The sequence below is a fragment of the Pristis pectinata genome, chromosome 23 (genome assembly GCF_009764475.1).
Source record: "Pristis pectinata isolate sPriPec2 chromosome 23, sPriPec2.1.pri, whole genome shotgun sequence".
In the NCBI taxonomy this organism is placed as follows: Eukaryota; Metazoa; Chordata; class Chondrichthyes; order Rhinopristiformes; family Pristidae; genus Pristis; species Pristis pectinata.
In genome coordinates this window covers 11,642,961-11,661,808 of record NC_067427.1, presented here as the reverse complement: position 1 = coordinate 11,661,808, position 18,848 = coordinate 11,642,961, and the positions used below count along the sequence as shown (strand labels likewise).

General features: G+C 39.6%; 1 protein-coding gene across 5 annotated transcripts in view; it reads left to right on the top strand.

Annotated features, from left to right (window-relative positions):
• The window catches only part of LOC127581974 (volume-regulated anion channel subunit LRRC8A), a 41,956-nt gene extending 23,429 nt beyond the window's left edge, over window positions 1–18,527 (top strand). For 4 of the 5 annotated variants that reach the window (XM_052036801.1, XM_052036805.1, XM_052036803.1 and 1 more), the window contains 2 exons: window positions 8,699–10,877; window positions 12,664–18,527. In XM_052036801.1, the coding sequence (XP_051892761.1) occupies window positions 8,706–10,877; window positions 12,664–12,939 (2,448 nt within the window). In that variant the 5' untranslated portion in view covers window positions 8,699–8,705 and the 3' untranslated portion in view covers window positions 12,940–18,527. Of the gene's footprint in view, window positions 1–3,437; window positions 3,553–8,698; window positions 10,878–12,663 lie in introns of all 5 variants that reach the window. The other variant, XM_052036804.1, reaches the window with a different exon arrangement.
• Window positions 18,528–18,848: the final 321 nt, after the last annotated feature.

The following is an 18,848-nucleotide window of genomic DNA, read 5'->3' as shown; positions in this document are numbered from 1 at the left end:
AAGTGGTATACTTATCCCAGGTTCTCATTTTGGACCATTCTTGTCAGAGGGCAATATTGTACAGTGGGAACAGTTTTGTTTTGTGTTAAAAGTAAACCCCATTCTCTCAAATGTTTCAGTGAGTGAGGTGACAATGACTTGGTGCTGGGTCTCAATGCATATGTGCAAGCATCATCAACATAATGAAATTGGATTGACCTTGATTCTGCAGTGGAGGGGGTGTTAGTTAAACAGTTTCTCTGTTGTACATTAGCTCTACTCCAGCAGGAAGCATGTGAGCAGTGGGGTACAGCATTGTGGTGAGAAAGATTGCCCCTGCATTTTTCTTGATGACATAGACTTGTTTAACGTTAATCTGCACTGAGGTTGCGTGTGGTGGGGAGCCATTAATTAAGCTTGCACGCCATCTTGTGGCAGACATAAGGTGGAGTTACATTTCTCTAGATAGTGAAATTTAAGATTTGTCCATAGTGCCCCTTGATTGAAGGCATCCAAGTGAAAGCAGTGAGCACCAGATAATCTCAGAAATGGCAAAATGATGAAATTTACAGGAGGGAAGAGTGGAAAATTTACTGGATCACATTGGATCACATAGTACCGGGCAGGCACGGTCGTGTAGCGGTTAGCGTAATGCTTTACAGTGCCAGAGACCCGGGTTCAATTCCGGCCACTGTCTGTAAGGAGTTTGTACATTCTCCCCGTGTCTGCGTGCCTTTCCTCTGGGTGCTCCAGTCTCCTCCTACATTCTAAAGACGTATAGGTTAGGAAGTTGTGGGCATGCTATGTTAGCGCCGGAAGTGTGGCGACACTTGCGGGCTGCCCCCAGAACACTCTACGCAAAAGATGTATTTCACTGTGTGTTTCGATGTACATGTGACTAATAAAGATCTTATCTTAGTTTGGAGAGAAGCACATCAAAGAACTTGGGGTTTAAAAACAAACCTGCCTGAATGATGAAGTGTGTGCAGTAGATATAAAAACATATTTTAGATGGGATACCCTCATCTGATTATAGTAGAAATATTTACCAATTAACATTGGACTGTATGCCTACAGTACTTCTGCATAATTGTTAGTGCATCAAATAAAATTTTCATTGGTCTCTCTGGATTTTTCTTTAATGTTGTGCTGTCCACAAGGATATTTTTGCAATTTTACTGTATGTCTTTATGGTGTTTATGTGGCTTGAAGTTGCTACTGTCTTTCAGTGCAGCAAGACATCTGATACTGTTTGAATGATTCCCAAAGAGTGAGAAAATAAGTTGTGAGGTGGACACAGTGTTTATAAGAACGCAGGTTGAGGAAATAGGCTAAAGATGGTAAATGGAGTATATGGGAGGTAAATGTAGAAAATAAAAGCAGAGTATTGTTAAGATATAACGCTATTAAATGTTGGTGTTGAAAGAGATCTGGGTATCCTTGAAATACAAAGTTAGCATGTAGGTGCAGCAACCAATTAAGACAAATGGAAAGTTGACCTTTATTGAAAAGATGTTTGAATACAAGAGTACTACTATACAGGTCTTTAAGAGCAAACTCCATATTTGTATGGTTTCCGTAAGGAAGTTCCTGCCTTGAAGGTGGTGTGGTGAACAGTTGCTAGATTGATCCCTTGCATGTCTCATGAGGAATGATTGAACAGAGTGGGCATTTATTCTCTTCAATTTAGATGAACAATTTCATTGAGACATACGATTCTGAAGAGATTTGGATGATAGATACTGTGAGGATGCGTCCCCTTAAGGGGGGGGGGGGGGAGCACCCTAGATCTAAGGACACAGTTGCAGAATAAGGGACTGACTACTTAAAACATATGTGAGAAGGAATTTCTTCTGGGGATTGTGAGTCCTTGAAATTCTCTATCTGAGAAAGCTGTAGATGATTACTTATTCAAGGCCGAGAGAAACTTTTGGATGACAGAGAAATTAGGGTTTATGCCAATTGAGTAGGAAGAGGGGGGTTGAGGCCAAAGGTCAGACTGGACATCATCTTTCTGAATCATCTTGAAGGGTCACAGGGTCTATTCCTATTCTTGTGTTTGTCATTTGAGGTAAGATTTTGCTTATTAAATTTTTGTTATTAAGGCTGAGTAGAGGATTAATACTTAAAGTCTAAGTGCTGTATAAATAATTGTGAGTATAAATATATATTGTATAAATAATTGTGGGTACATGTGAATTTGCATTTGTTCCGTGTAATGTTTACGTAACTAGTTTTCATCCATAGGTGCTGGACAGGCTGTCCTCATGTCAGTTCTGCTGACCTCTGAACCTTCTAACTGGATCCCATTTAAGCTCTCTTGGGAATAAAAAAAAATCCTGAGATAAAGCAACACTTTATAAAAGTTCTAAAACCAATCCAAGAGAGCTGAGAGATATTTTCATTGTATTAAAATGTAGAGGCAACCACATGGAACTTGCACGGTATCTATTGTGGATCAGCACACTTTAGCACGTGTTGCATGTTTGATATTTTTTGATTGTGATGTTCATTCCTCCACCTCCAACACCCACTCTTTCTCATGGCACCTTCCCATGTAATTGCCCTTTTGCTTCTTCCCTTTGACCATCCAGGAATCCAAACATTTCTTGCAGGTGAAACAATGATTCTCTTGTACGTCCAATACTGCATTCATTACTCACAAGGTAATCTCCTCTTCACTGGAGAAGCTAAATGTGGATTGAGTGACCGCTTTGCAAAATGCTTCTATTCAGCTGCATGTGTGACACTAGGCTTCCAGTTGCCTGTCAATTTAACTCTGCATTTCACTCGTACACTGACCTCTGTCTTCGGCCTCCTACACTGTTCACGTGAAGCTCAATGAGGAACAGGATTTCATATGCCACCTCTGCAAATTAGTCTTCCAAACTAAACATTGACTCCAACCACTTCAGATAAAAGAAGTCCTGTCCTGTATCTCAAATATACAACATTTACTTTTACTTATTCCTCTGTAATTTCAGATTTCATTTCTTTTTGTGCACTTTTTCCAGACATAGAACATTCGAGCATGAATAAGGGACTTACATTATTCTATCTCAAATTCAATGTCGCTGCCCCAATACCCTATACCCTGAGTCCTTCAGTGTTCAGAAATTAATTGATTTCTGTTTTGAAAGCAGTTAGTGACTGAGCTTCAACAGCTTTCCCAGGTAGAGAATTCCACAGTTCACCATCCATGAATGAAAAATTGTTTCCTCATTTCAAACCTTAGTCAGCTGTACTTACCACACTCTTTCAGTCACCACCACTGCCAATGTCTCCTGGTCTTCACCCTCTTACAGACATCCCCTTTTGTTCTCTAGTCCCTTTCCCCTTTACTCTGCACCTTAAAGATCTTTTATCTCTTAACTGTTCCCAGCACTGAGGAAAGCTCAATTTCCTGAACAATAACTTTATCTCCACAGATATTTCCTGCATTTTCTGTTTTATTTCAGATTTCCAGCATCTGCATTATTTTCTTTTGAGCCACAATATATTGTGTGAAGTTTCTTGTGTAAGATAGCATGAGACAAACCTAACTAAACTTCATCTGAAAGCTGAACATCAAAGGTAAACCCATGACATTTTTCATCCAACTGAAATCTCTTTCAACTGAATAAAGATAATCAAAGGAGTTCAATGACTGACCGATGATAAAGTTTTGACCTAAATCTGCAACTCCATCTCAGTTTCACCATTACTTTCCACAACCAGTGCTGACGTATTTGGCAGGAGCAATGAACTTAAGTTTCTTTGCAATCATTGCAAGGTAATAATGTAACATTGGAATAAACAAAAGAATAGAACTTTTCCCAGACCTACCTGGTAAAATAGCTTTTTGTTTATTTCTTTTGGGATCTGGGAATAACTGGTAAAGCCAGCCCTTATTGCCCATCCCTATCTGCCCTTTGGGAAGATTGGATAACACACCTACAACCAAGTGGCTTGCTAGGCCATTTTGGATGGTATTTAAAAGTCAAGCAATCTGGAGTCACGTAGGCTTGACTGAGAAGGGATGGCAGATTTCGCCTGCCCCAAAGCCATTAGTGAACTATTTTACAAATTTTGGTGGTCATACAACACACAACTGGGCCCTTTAGCCCACTGGTTCCCTACAGATCGTCAGCACTCGTACACTTGTCCCATTTTAACTTTTACAACATTTTCATCGCCCACCAGCCCCCAACACCTCCCCTAATATTCTACCACTCACCTGCACACTGGGGGCACTTTACAGTGGTAAATTAAGCTGCCAACTTGTATGTCTTTAGGATGTGGTAGGATACCCACATGGTCACAGGGATGTGCATACACTACCAGAGGTCAGGATTGAACCTGCCTCACTGAAGTTGTGAGGCAGCAGCTTTACTCGTGCCACTTTGTCACCAACCACTAAGTCTAGTTGTTGTTTTGCCAAGTTCCAGATTTTTAGTCTGGTAGCTTACCACCGAACTAATGCTGTCCCTGCACTGGTAATATTGGCGTAAGATGCTATACTAATGTACCCAGTATGTTTCTCATTATCAGCAACAAAATATTAATAGTAGAACTTCAAGATGTAATTCTGTCTATTTGTCTTTAGTAGCACAAAGTTCAGTGAATGGCTGATAAGTGGCCAGGCCGTTATCTAAGTCTTGTTTATTGGAGAGATCTGCAGTCAGAGCACTCAAAGGCCAGAAGTTCCATTGCACTTCTAGTTCAGAATCCTTTCTTTCATTTAAAAAGCGTGATTGTTGTGGTTAGTCATGAGTTGCTGATAATTGGATTTTGCGGTAGCTGAGATATTTATAAAGCCTTGTACGTGTCACATAAAATATGGTGTCAGAATATTGGAAGAGTGATACTTAAGTTGTGATGGATATGAAATAATGCTGTATAGACCACTGTTCTTATGATGCTCGTAAGATCTTCTATTTGAGATGTTCAAGCTGTGTTGTAACCAAACTAAGGGTTATTCTTGGAGGATTTATGTGCTTTGCCAGTAATACACTGCTTGTCATTCTCATCTGGTGTTATGCTTCAGGTTGTCATCTGCAGGTGAAGCAGGATTAGAGGATGTTGAATAGAGTGTGCAAGAGTCTGCTAAAGCTGATGTATCCAAATGTAGCCCATCTAAAGGTCCAATCTGTAAAGTGGTTAAAGGATAGTTTCTCTGTTCACATTTGAGCTCATAAAGGTCTTTGTTGCTGACATCAACTTTTTGATATCATGACCTTGAAATTTTGGAAATATCTATTTCTTCATTGGTGGATTTAACTAATTATGGAACAGTTGTCTGAGCATGATTTCAAGATTTTCATCTGTTTCAGTAGATGGGGAGGCTGCAGAGCAAGTTATTCATGACAGCCACAGGAAAAAATTGGACTATTGCTGGGAAGCAGTGATTAGAATTTACAGCTAGGAAGTAGAGAACAATGAGACCTAGACAGCTAACAGAGAAACATGATCCAGGCAGTTTGTTTGGAATCCTTGTTTAATGCTACTTGATTCCATTGGGTAATATCTTGTGCATTTAAACTTCCCTTAATTAATGAATATCAGTTGAAGTGTATCCAACAATTACAAATCCTATTAGTTTTGGACATTTTTTATTAAAATTAAAGAATGCCCAAAACTAATAGGATTTGTAATCATTGGTTAGCACTTCCATTGATATTCATTAATCATTTAATGTGGAAAATGTTTTTGTATTGAACCTGTTATTTGATCATGAAAAAAATGTAGTCATGTGGTTCACTCTTTTACAGTATATAAGCCTCCACTCTGAAAGATTGGACCACCAAAGTTAGACACAGCTTTGGGACCACCTAATTGCACACAGTTACCAGTTAGAAGCACCATAATACATCATATGTTAATTAGTACAATGCTCATATTCTTGCTCTTAATTTATCACCTCAATTTTATAAGGTATCTGTAAAGGTGAGGCAAAGCAGGGCAGCTCAGCCAACAGAATGAGCATCCAATGGCAAATGGAAAGTTGTGAATTCTTCCTGTGGCATAGACAACCATGTGCAGAAGTATCTAGCTGCAACATCTTGATCTCTTGATTTTGGAGTTGGGCAAGTGGCTGAAGTCGCGGTGGCATAGCCTAAAGAAAGTTGCAACAAAAATTCTCCTAGAAACACTGAATCACAAGGTTTCAGTGCAAGTAAGGAGTAAAAAAGATGAGCATCAATAAAGAGATACTGCTGGAGAAGTTAATGGGCTTAAACTGATAACTTGGCAAGAATCTGATGATCTACATCCCAGAGATAGTGGATGTTCTGGTCGTTATCTAAAATTCTATAGATTCTGGAATAGTTCCTGAAGATTGGAGGGTAGAATATATAACTACATTCTTTAAGGATAGAGGGAGAGAGAAAATAAGGAACTACCAACCTGTTAGCCTGACAGTGATAGTTGAGAAATTGTCAGAATCTATAATGAATGTGATATCGAGACACTTAGAAAATAATATAACTGAGTGGATTTATTAAAGGGAAGTCGTATTTGACTAATCTGTTGGAGTTCTTTGAAAGTAGTTTTAGTAAAGTAAATGAAAGGGACCATTGAATGTGGTGTGTTTGTAATTTCAGAAGGCTTTTGATAAGGTCCCACCTTGGAGTTGCTGAACAAAATTGAAGCACATTGATTGGGGGTGTTGTACTATCATAGATTGAGAGTTGTTCAGCAGATGGAAAACAACCAGTAGGAATAAATAAGTATTTCTTGGGTTGGCAGGATTTCAATAGTGGTTTACTGCACAGATTGTTGCTTGGTGTGAGTAGTGCTGAGGATGCATAGAGTAATACGGCGTGGATACAGGCCCTCCAGCCAACAAGTCCATGCTGACCACAGTGTCCACCCAGCTAGTCCCAATTCTCTGCTTTCAACCCATATCCCTCCAAGCCCCACTCCTGCATGTACCTATCCAAGTGCTGCTTAAATTATACTATTGTACCTGCCTCCGCCACTTCCTCTGGCAGCTCACTTCATATACTGACCACCCTCTGTGTGAAACAATTGCCCCTTGGGTCCCTTTTAAATTTTTCCCCTCTATGCCCCCTGGTTTTGGACTCCCCACCCTGGGGAAAAGACTGTTACCGTCCACCTGATCTATGCCTCTGATAATTTTAAACACTTCTATAAGGTTGTTCCTCATTCTCCTAAGTTCCAAGGAATAAAGACCTAGCTTGGCCAACCTTTCCCTTTTACTCAGGCCCTCTAGTCCTGGCAACATCCTTGTAAATCTTTTCTGCACTCTTTCCAGTTTAACCATGTCTTTCCTATAACGGGGTGACCAAAACTACACAGTACTCTGAGTGCGGCCTCACCAACGACTTATACAACTGCAACATAATGTCCCAACTCCTATACTCAATGCCCTGACTGATGAAGGTCAGTGTGCTAAACGCCTTTTTCACCACCCTGTCTACATGTAATATGGCTTTCGACAAACTATGCACTTGTATTCCTAGGTAGGTCCCTCTGTTCCAAAATGCATAACCTCACATTTATCTGTATTGAAATCCATTTGCCATTCTTCAGCCCACTTCCCTAACTAATCAAGATCCACCTGTAATCTACAATGTTCGCATCCAAATCATTTATATGAATAACGAATAACAAGGGTTCCAACATCGACCCCTGCGGCACACCACTAGTCACTGGCCTCCATTCTGAAGAACAACCTTCAAGCATCACCCTCTGCTTCCTAGCTCCGAGCCAATTTTGAATCCACCTAACTCTCCCTGGATTCCATGGGACATAACCTTCCAGACCAGCCTACCTTGTGGGACCTTGTCGAAGGCCTTGCTAAAGTCCAACTGGACAACATCCACTGCCCTACCCTCATTTACCTTTTTGGTTACCTCTTCAAAAAAAAACTCTAAAAGGTTTGTCAAGCACGACTTTACACGTACAAAACCATACTGACTCCAGAGGCTTGAAAAGGATATAGATAAATTGTATGAGTCGACAACGTGGCAGATGAAGTACAACGTAGAAAATCACGTTGGCCTGTATTGCAAGAGAATTTGAGTAAAAGGGTGGGGATGCCTTGTTGCAATCATATAGGAGATTCTTAGTGAGATTACACCTCGAGTATTGAGTAAAGTTTTTAGGTTGAAGAATGGGCTTAAGGGGCCATTGGTTACTGTTCTAGTTTATTATGTTCTTGTGTTCCTCAATTTGCTTCCAGTAGTGCAAGGGACAGACCTGCAGTGTTAGTACTGCAATGTATACAATTAAGAGTCTTTCTAGCTTTCTGTATGGCTGCTACAGTGGCACAACTGGTGGAGCTGCTGCTTCACAGCTTCAGGTTTAATCCTGACTACCACTGCTATCTGTGTGGAGTTTGGACATTCTCATTATGACCACAGGTTTCACCCGGGTGCTCCAGTTTCCATCCACATCCCAAAAACGGGCAGGTTGGTAAATTAATAGGCCACTGTAAACTTGCCTCTGGTGTGGATGGGGGGTGGCGGTGGTGAGTTGATGGAAATGTGGGCAGAGTAGATTACAGGGAAAATTAGTGGGGAATGGGATTGCCCAATGAGCCACTATAGGGTGGATGGGCCAAATGGGTCAAATAGAAGAATGGAAATAATGCAAGTTTGAAGGGTATAGTTATGAAGAGTGGTGTAAAACTGAACAATGTCCATAATTAATTTTCTAGTTAGTAATAAGAACATTAACCTGGGTATCTACCAAACTTATTTCTGTTAATTTCCAGGTGCGTGATGATTCCAGTAACGGAACTGCGATATTTTGCCGACACCCAGCCTGCTTACCGCATCTTGAAGCCATGGTGGGATGTGTTCACGGACTACATCTCCATCGTAATGCTTATGATAGCAGTGTTTGGGGGAACATTGCAGGTCACACAAGACAAAATGATCTGTTTACCCTGCAAATGGGTTTTGAACAGTACGTGTATCGAACCTCTTCAGCCACAACCCACAGTGTTGCAAACTGCAGAATACCCAAATGCATCCCTCCCACCATCTTCGATCCTTCCCTCATTTTCTGATGAACCCACAGGCATCCAATATGACTTAGACCGGCACCAGTACAATTATGTGGATGCAGTGTGCTATGAGAATAAACTTCACTGGTTTGCAAAATACTTCCCATACCTTGTACTTCTGCACACTCTAGTATTCTTAGTGTGTAGTAATTTCTGGTTCAAATATCCTCGGACCAGCTCGAAGCTAGAACATTTTGTATCCATCCTCCTCAAATGCTTTGACTCGCCATGGACAACACGGGCACTATCCGAAACAGTGGTTGAGGAAAGTGACCCAAAACAGTCATTTGTTAAAATGAATGGCTCAATGGCAAAGAAATCTTCTTCGGCAAGTGAGGACGTGGAGGCCAGTGTGCCCATGTTGCAGAGAACAAAATCTCGCATTGAACAGGGGATAGTTGATCGCTCTGAAACGGGAGTACTGGATAAAAAGGAAGGAGAACAAGCTAAGGCCCTTTTTGAAAAAGTAAAGAAGTTCCGCACCCATGTAGAGGAAGGGGATATCGTTTACCAACTCTACATGAGACAGACTATTATCAAAGTAATCAAATTTGCGCTTATTATTAGTTACTCACTTTATTATGTTGATGATATCAAATTCGATGTGTCTTGTATTGTGGACATTCAGAACCTCACAGGATACAGTGTGTATCAGTGTGCTCATCCATTAGCCACCCTGTTCAAAATCCTGGCATCCTTTTATATTAGTTTAGTGATTGTTTATGGACTCATTTGCATGTACACACTTTGGTGGATGCTCCGGCGTTCATTGAAGAAGTATTCATTTGAGTCCATTAGGGAGGAGAGCAGCTATAGTGATATTCCTGATGTCAAGAATGATTTTGCTTTCATGCTGCATCTGATCGATCAGTATGATCCATTGTACTCGAAACGTTTTGCTGTCTTTTTGTCTGAGGTCAGTGAGAACAAATTGCGGCAGCTCAATCTGAATAATGAATGGACCCTGGAGAAACTCCGGCAGAGGATCATGAAAAACTCTCAGGATAAACTGGAACTCCACCTCTTCATGCTGAGTGGAATTCCAGACACCATCTTTGACCTGACTGAGTTAGAAGTGCTTAAACTAGAGATGATCCTGGATGTCACCATTCCTCCAATCATTGCCCAGCTTACGAACCTTAAAGAACTCTGGTTGTACCACACACCAGCAAAGATTGAGGCACCAGCTCTTGCCTTCTTGCGTGAGCACCTGAAGTCACTGCATATCAAGTTTACAGACATCAAAGAGATCCCCCTGTGGATCTACAGCCTGAAGAACCTGGAAGAGCTTCATCTAACTGGGAATTTGAGTGCAGAAAATAACCGCTACATTGTGATTGATGGCTTGAGGGACCTCAAATGTCTTAAAGTTTTGAGGTTGAAGAGTAACTTGACTAAGCTGCCGCAGGTTATTACAGATGTTGGTGTTCATCTACAGAAATTGTCGATCAACAATGAGGGTACAAAACTCATGGTCCTCAATAGTCTAAAGAAGATGGTTAATCTGACAGAATTGGAGTTGATTCGTTGTGATTTGGAACGAATCCCACACTCAATCTTCAGTCTCCATAACTTGCAGGAGATTGATCTCAAAGACAACAACTTGAAGACAATCGAGGAAATAATCAGCTTCCAGCACTTGCGGCGCCTAGTCTGCCTTAAGCTGTGGTATAACCACATTGCCTACATCCCAATTCAGATTGGCACTTTGAACAACATGGAAAGGCTCTACTTGAACCGAAACAAAATTGAAAAGATTCCCACACAGCTCTTCTACTGCCGCAAATTGCGGTATTTAGATTTGAGTCATAATAACCTAACCTCCATTCCACAGGACATTGGTTTCCTTCAGAATCTGCAATATCTTGCTGTCACTGCAAACAGAGTGAGTATGGATATTCAATTTTTCATTCTTCATTTACATTTTTATTCATTTGCTGTCTTCTGCCTGTTAAATAATACTGTTTTTCAATCAGTAGTGTTAGTATCAATATCTTTGTAGGTATTTGTAATATTTTTTGCCTGTCTCATAAACACATTTGCTGTATAGATTTTCCTTTCATGAGATTGAGTCTACCAAACTAATGACTGAGATTTGACCTCTGATGCCTTCAGCGCTAGTTTTGATATGCCTTGGAGCAACCTTAGTTAACATGTAGAACTCAGAAACATTATGGATACAGCATCTAAAGCTTCTAGTTGCTGGTCTGCCTTACAGTTACCCTGTCCTTCATACAGGCCTGGTATATTTTTGATTTGATTACTGCAGGTGGTAGCCACACCAATAATTTAATCGGTTTATTACTTCCATATTACAACGTAGAATGTGACCGGTCGGCTCAATGAGTCCATACCAGCTCTTGGCGAACAGTCTCAACAGTTCCATTCCCTTTGCAGCCCTTTCACTCACAAACTCATCAACTCTCCATTGGTACTTTTTACCTACACTAGGGGTAATTTATAGGAATTATCCAAACAGCCATTTTTGGAATGTGTGGAAAAAGTGAAGCATCCAGTGGAAACCCACCAGTCGCAAAGAGAATCTTCAGAATCCATGTACCTGAGGTCAGGACTGAACCCAAGACTCCCGGGCTCAAGGCTGCAACACTAACTGCTGTTCCACTCAGAGTCATAGAGCTATATAGCACAGAAACTGGCCCTTCGGCCCAACTCATCCCTGCTGAACAAGGTGTCTTCCTAAGCTAATTGTATTTGCCTGCATTTGGCACATATACCTCTAAATGTCCAAATATACCTCTAAATGTCCAAATATACCTCTAAATGTCCAAATGTTTTTTTAAATATTGTAATTGTACCTGCCTCCAGCACTTGTTCTGACAGAATGTTCCTTATACCCACCACCCTCACTTGCCCCTCAAGGTCCCCTTTACATCTTTCCCCTCTCAACTCAAATGTATGTCCTCTAGTTTTAGATTCCCCTACCCTGGGAAAAGGGCTGTGACCATCCACCTTATCTATGCCCCTCATGATTTTATAAACCTCTATAAGGTCACCCCCTCAGCCTCCTTTGCTCCAGGGAAAACAGTCCCAGCCTATCTCTCCTTATAACTCTAGAATTCTTTAGGTTTGCCTTCAGATTAACAAAGGTTAAGCTTTTGTTTTTAAAAATATTCAGCCACGATGTTTCAGTAACTGGTGTGGCAATTATGTTTAAATTTTTAATGTCAAATACAGGTTAAACCTGGAGCATTAACAACAAATCTTTGATATTCTCCGAATATAAAGTTCTATTTTAAAAGTGCTTTTTAAAATACTACTTCAGTCCAACAAATGCATCAATTAAAATATTTGACATTTTTGTTCCCTTTGCTTTTGTTCCTCCTCCTATCTTGGCAGGCACAGTGGTGTAGCAGTTAGCATAACGCTTTACAGTGCCAGCGACCCGGGTTCAAATCCGGCCGCTGTCTGTAGGAGTTTGTACATTCTCCCCATGACTGTGTGGGTTTCCTCCGGGTGCTCCTGTTTCCTCCCACACTCCAAAGATGTACAGGTTAGGAAGTTGTGGGCATGCTATGTTGGCGCTGGAAGCGTGGCGACACTTGCGGGCTGCCCCCTGAACACTCTACAGAAAAGATGCATTTCGCTGTGTGTTTTGATGTACATGTGACTAATAAAGATATCTTATTATCTTATTATTATTATTATCTTAGATTGAAACCCTGCCGCCTGAACTCTTCCAGTGCCGCAAGCTTCGGACCCTAAATCTGGGGAATAACTGCTTGCTATCACTACAGTCGCGGGTTGGAGAGCTAACCAGTTTGACGCAGCTGGAGCTTCGTGGAAACCGACTGGAATGTCTCCCTGTGGAGCTTGGAGAATGCAGGCTACTCAAAAGAAGTGCCCTTGTGGTGGAGGATGATCTCTTCAATACACTCCCATCTGAAGTCAAGGAGCAGCTGTGGCGAGCAGACAAGGAACAAGCCTGAATTTTATTTATACCACAGAGGGGAAAAGGGAAATAATCTACCTTGCCAAGTTTTCAGCAGAATTTGCAGCCTGCTTGCACTGGAATGATGAGCAGGTTTGCTGCTCTGTTTTTGTATAGCGGAAAAGAGTCCGATTACCTGTTTGTGGAACTGGTGCTGTCCACGGGGATCAGAGGAACAGATGGAATGGAATGCTGCCAGTAATTAAAAGAAATCAATTAAATAGCTGGATTAACTATCTTAATTCAATTAATACTTCTGCTTTAATGAATCACAAAAAAAAAGCTAATACATTTATAGCCATGACATGTCAATGGACTGACATTGCCAATGTCTTTGTTATTTATTTAACTATTACTGTGTTGGGGGCCGGCGCTGAGTATGCCTGAGCGGGCAGTACAACCTCTGCATGTAATAACTGATGATTTTTCTTTTAAGAAGGCCCCTCAGTCATCTTATTTTTTTTAAATGCTTTCTTCACGCCAAGCTGATTGAACTGAACTCCAGGTTTTCATATCCTTTCTGCCATTATCTTTCAATCGGAGAAAAACACTACACTATACTCCTGATTCATATTGTCCAAACAGTCAGAGAGGAAGGGGAATTTTCACATGGACCTGTTTTTCAGATCTAGACACTATTCTGAGAAGACTGAGGATTGAGTTTTGGATACTGTTTGTATAGTTTTTTTATTAAGATGGTAAAAGACTAAGTGGAGAGTTAAAATTTCAATTTATTCAAGTTGTTCAACTCGCATCTTTCACTTAAAAGTAAAAGATCCTAATATGAAGAAAAACTATTTTCCATGACAGATAAAACTTGAAAGATAAATCAGATTGTAGTATCAAAGATAATGTGAGAAGTGTTACTCTCCTTAGTTTGGATGGAGAAGTTACCATAACTCAATGGACATTTAACTTAATGAGTGAATGCAACATTTGGTTTTGCATGTTTCCAGGTTCAGATCCAGGTCAGTGTTGGGCTAATTGAATCGGCAAATTGGCAAGAAGGGTGGAAAATCAGTTGAGGGTTTAGGAATCTTGCTCCTGTTCACTGTACAGAGCCCAGTTGGAAATTAGTGAACATTGGTTAAGTAACCAGTTATTGGTGAAAATTGGTATTTGGTTATGCTACCCAGAGCTTTATAAACCAGCACTTAAGATTATAGAAAACTTAAGTCACAAGAGACCAGTTCGCCCATTGTGTCTTGCCAGTCAAAAAGGCTATAATCCTATCTTCCAGCACGAGGTCACAGCTCTTCAAAGAAATGTGCAAATGCTTTTCAATGTGATGAGGTTTTCAGCCTCAATCACACTTTAACATAAAGTTCCAGTCCCCTACTTGTGTCTGGGTGAAAAGAAAATCCTTTGTCTTTCCTACTTTAAAGCTATTGTTTCCCATTTTAACCCCTATGCCATGGGAAATGGGTCCTTCCTATTTACCCAAGACCCTCACTTTCATATACTTCAGCTGCTTCCATTATGAAAATAACCCTTAGCTTCTACCATCATTCCTCATAGCTTCCAATTTACAGTCGAGGCAACATCCTCGATCTTTCTCTGCACCTTCTCCAGCATATCTTTCCTCCAACGCAGTGATCAGAACTGTATGCATTGCACAAGCTGTTGTTTAACTGGTTTTATATATGGTTTTATTATAACCAGGGGTTCCTGTATCCTTGGCTAATAAGGGAAAACCTCCATTAAGCCTTTTTAAACCATATTATTGACTTGTCCTCCTATCTTTTAAGGATCTGTGACTTTGTTCTTCCACAATCCCAATATCTTCCCATTAATTGTGTATCCATTGCCTGTCACATCTCTCCAATATTTTATCTCATTTCTCTACATAAAAATTGCTAATTTTTTACACAACTGACAGACCAACTATATCTTTCTGCACTCTAAAGCTTCCATTGTATTGTCACTACACAGCCTATTTTTGTATTGTCTGCACACTTCATCTTTCCCCCCTGCAGTTAAATGTAAAACATTTGCATATATTACAAAAAGCAAGGGGCCAAGTGGACTTCCATTGGTAACAGCCTTCAAGTCACAGAAATACACATCAAGCATTACTTCTAGTAACTTTGAACCCAATTTGCTGCTCTTTGTTGGATCCCTTGAGGTTTTAGTTTTGATCAGCCTGTCACTTGGGAAGCTTATTAAAACCCTTGGCAAATTCCATATGGAGAGAATGGGAAATTGAAATGGAGAAATTCAACTTGGTGCTGTTAGTAATGAATTTGCATGCTGCACTGTTGCTAGTGAGTGTTGCTCCTAATGCCTAATTTATTATCTGTTTCATCATTTAACCCAAGGCTAAAATTGTATCTTCTTTACCACTCATCTCCTAAGCCATCCTCTGTGTTTGCATTGTTTGGACTTACTGCTCTGTTTTTCTTGTGCTCCAACATCTGACCAGTACTTAATCTTTTTTCCTCTTTTTTTTCCTCTGTTCCTATTACACCAACCTCGTCTTCCATCACCCCACTGTAAACGGAAAAATAAAAGTGAGAAAGAACAATTAGGCAATAATGAAACTTCAACAATTGGTAGTGAGAAGAGGGTGGAAGTGGTGCTAAGAAGCAAGCAGTGGCAACAAAGGTATGTGGGGAACAAAGAATATGTATTAGAGCAGTTGGCTTCTGAGAGAAAGATAGTTTAACAGTTTGGGCAGAATTCCCATAAACATCTCTAAATTTTGATTGTTTTCAGTATTTTCTGATTCTATTGCATACAATTACCCATGTGCTTTTGCTTGCCAGTCTATCCATGCTTTCAAAGCTGGTTGGCACTTCAACCATTGATTAATGCACAGAATTTCAAATGTCTGTATACATTTGTGGGGGTGGGGGAGGTTGTGGGTGTTGGGGTGGATTTGGAAAGAAGCTGTGCGGTCTTGTGAACACTGATATCCAAATTCAAGTCCAGTCCAGACTGATGAAATAAAAGGGGCTATGATGTACTAGCGCTTTGGAGATTTCTGTGTGGCCGTATACTCTCGATACAATAAGCCACTTTTAGTTGGGTACCAATTCACAAAGAAAAGTATGGGTTTGAAAACTGCCATGGTGGTAGTGTTCTGCAGTGCATTTTTGGAGTAGGACCAAGTGCTATGTTACGCAATAAGCCATTGCCTGATCCAGGAGAACTCAAAAGTGAAACTAGGTTCCAAAGATATGAGGTGGTCTGGCCCCCATCACTAATTTAACACGGGAAAAGGGGTATTGATCAAAGCCATTTTTGTCCCTGTTCTATGTTTGCCCAGGAAAATGTATGTGGTAAGCTTCTAATTTTGTTAATGTTCATGTTGCAATGATCATTTACTCAATAAGGACAAAATAATTATTGCAGTAAGCTTTTAATGGAACTGGCTTGCTTCACACACAAGTTGAATGCTGTGTAAAACTTCATTTTTTTAAATTGTAATTGATGCTAAGACTTCATTTCTGTGCCCTCAGGGGTGAATATGCCTCGATCTAGTAGCAACACTTTTCTCAGGTTCATTATTTTGACTGTTTAACTTATTAAATGTTTAAGTGACTGTAATTTTGTTGGTTTGCTTACACATTTAATCAAAGCAGTAGAAAGTATTATCCAATGCTGTGAAATAAGCTTTATTCACAGTCTTTGTTGAAGACTACTTTTCATTTTGCTTCTCTAAAATGTAACCAGAAATGTTAATTTGTCTTAACAGCTGTATTTTAAAGCTGCAGTGTTTTCCAGTGGTCAGCATCTCAGTGGGATATCGTAAGATATCTCAATAATAAACCCATCTTTTTAAATTTACCTCTTGTCAGAATAGCAAAATCTGGCATTTTTATCTAAATAAATTGTTAGGAATAAATTGCAAAATTATTTGTATTCTAAAGTGTTGTAATAAGTGTGTTTTTATTTGCACCACTGTGTTTTTTCGGAAACTAAAATGATTACTTACACTTGCCTCAATGCTGTTTTTCTTCCTTCACCTTCTGTCCCTTCTAAAGAGCCTTGGGTTTCTGTAATAATTTCTTTTCCTGTCTTGATTGGTTGCTGAAAGTTACTAGATATTCAGAAGTCAGAATTAACTAATCATTTCTGCTGTTCGTATAAAAACAAATGGGTATTGTACAAATTTACAAAAAGAAAATTCTTATTGGGACATTCCTCCATGTGTGAACTTGTGCACAAAAACAACCAGCCTGTGTATACTGAATTTGAAGGGATAGTGAAAGGAAAACAGTCTCCTACACAAACTGGAATAAGTCGTGCCTAATGGGTTCCCAAGCCAAATCACAAAATGATTGTCTTGGGATTATACTCCATTTTAAGATATGTTTGTCTTTGTTCATAAAAAGTAAAATTATTAGTTGCAAAGAAATTTCTACTCTAATCACACATCTTTTGTGCAGCTTTGTTGGCCGTTTATCTGTTGCTGCTGAAATAGAATGAGTAAGTCACAATTGTACAAAATATGCAGGATCAGAACATATAAATCCCACATATCAACTATGTGTAAACCTAAGTATCAAAGCATTTAATGTTGTAAAATTGTATATAAAATCATTATCAGTTAATGTGACTTTTCACTGAAACTTGCATAACACCATGATTGTCACTTTGTATGTAAACTCACCATTTATCTTGGTGTTTGATACATATTAGTGCATGTTGTTGCTGCTCTGCTTTCTAAAGACTGCCACATACACTGTTGTTAACAATTGACATGATTAAAATGTCTGTCCTCCTCTCACCACCCCATCCATTTTTAGCCAAAAAAAAGTGGGGGAGAATAACTTTTAACCTATATTTAATATTCTATGATTACGTACATTAGAATACTCTATTAAAATAAAAGCTTGTATTTATGTAGCACCTTCATAGGTTCAACGGAGCTTCACATCACTAGAACTAATTTTTAAGCAAAGCAAGGTAAATTCCAAAGCTGATTTGTGCAAAACAAGAATGTACAAACAGTAACCATGAATGCTTGGAACATGGGGTCTAACTTTGGAAGTATGGAAAAAAGCAGAAACAATAAGCTTTCCATTCAACACCTCACCTTGCTTTTCCTTCTGTTGATTTCAAATTATATAAAGTAAAATTAAATATGTAAAGTTGCATGTAAATTGGCTTTCTCTGAATTGTCTCTGTAATCTAACCTTTAGTGTATATAAACTCTTCACTTACCTCAAGTAAGGAATGAATATTGCTACATATTGTTGCTGTTTAAAGCCAAATGTTCTAAATGGGAGGAATGTTGGCCATATGAAGGATAACTCCCTTAATAGTACCATGAACCCTTTAATGTCAACAACTTTATTGACTAGAAAATGTGATCAAATCCAGCTTTGGAACTGGAAGCCTGAGTCTTAGATGTCAGAGTGCTGCAAACTGAACCAAGCTATTACTTTGTTCTCTGTTGCTATTTGATTCAAAGTTTTTCTAGTGCCTTGCCCCAGTCTCTAACTTGGAATTGACTGCCTGGGGCAAGATATTTTTGATTGACCAAAGGTTTGAGTTGAGATCCAAATGAGAAATGGCACCAAGTTGGATTGCATAAGGGTTCTGGTAGTTAAGTGTGTGGAGCACTAGGGAGAAAGTCATTTTATAAGAGAGGTGATGTGGGGGGGGGGGGGGGGGGGAATTAAAAATAGAAATTTTAAAATTAAAAAGATACCATTGTGGGGATCCATATTACATGGTATAACTAGTCCAATCAGACCCTACTCTTTAGGGATACTTTAGTGACTGATGGAGTCAATCAACTGAGTCAGAAGAAAACTGATAAACAGATGAAAACAGTACACTGTGATATGGTTACAGTCTCTCCCATGCTTCAGTTGACAATCTGAGATTATGGCAAGATTAAATTCTAAATAGTAAAGAGTCACAATTGCTGCTTGAGATAGGAAAATAAGGGTTAAT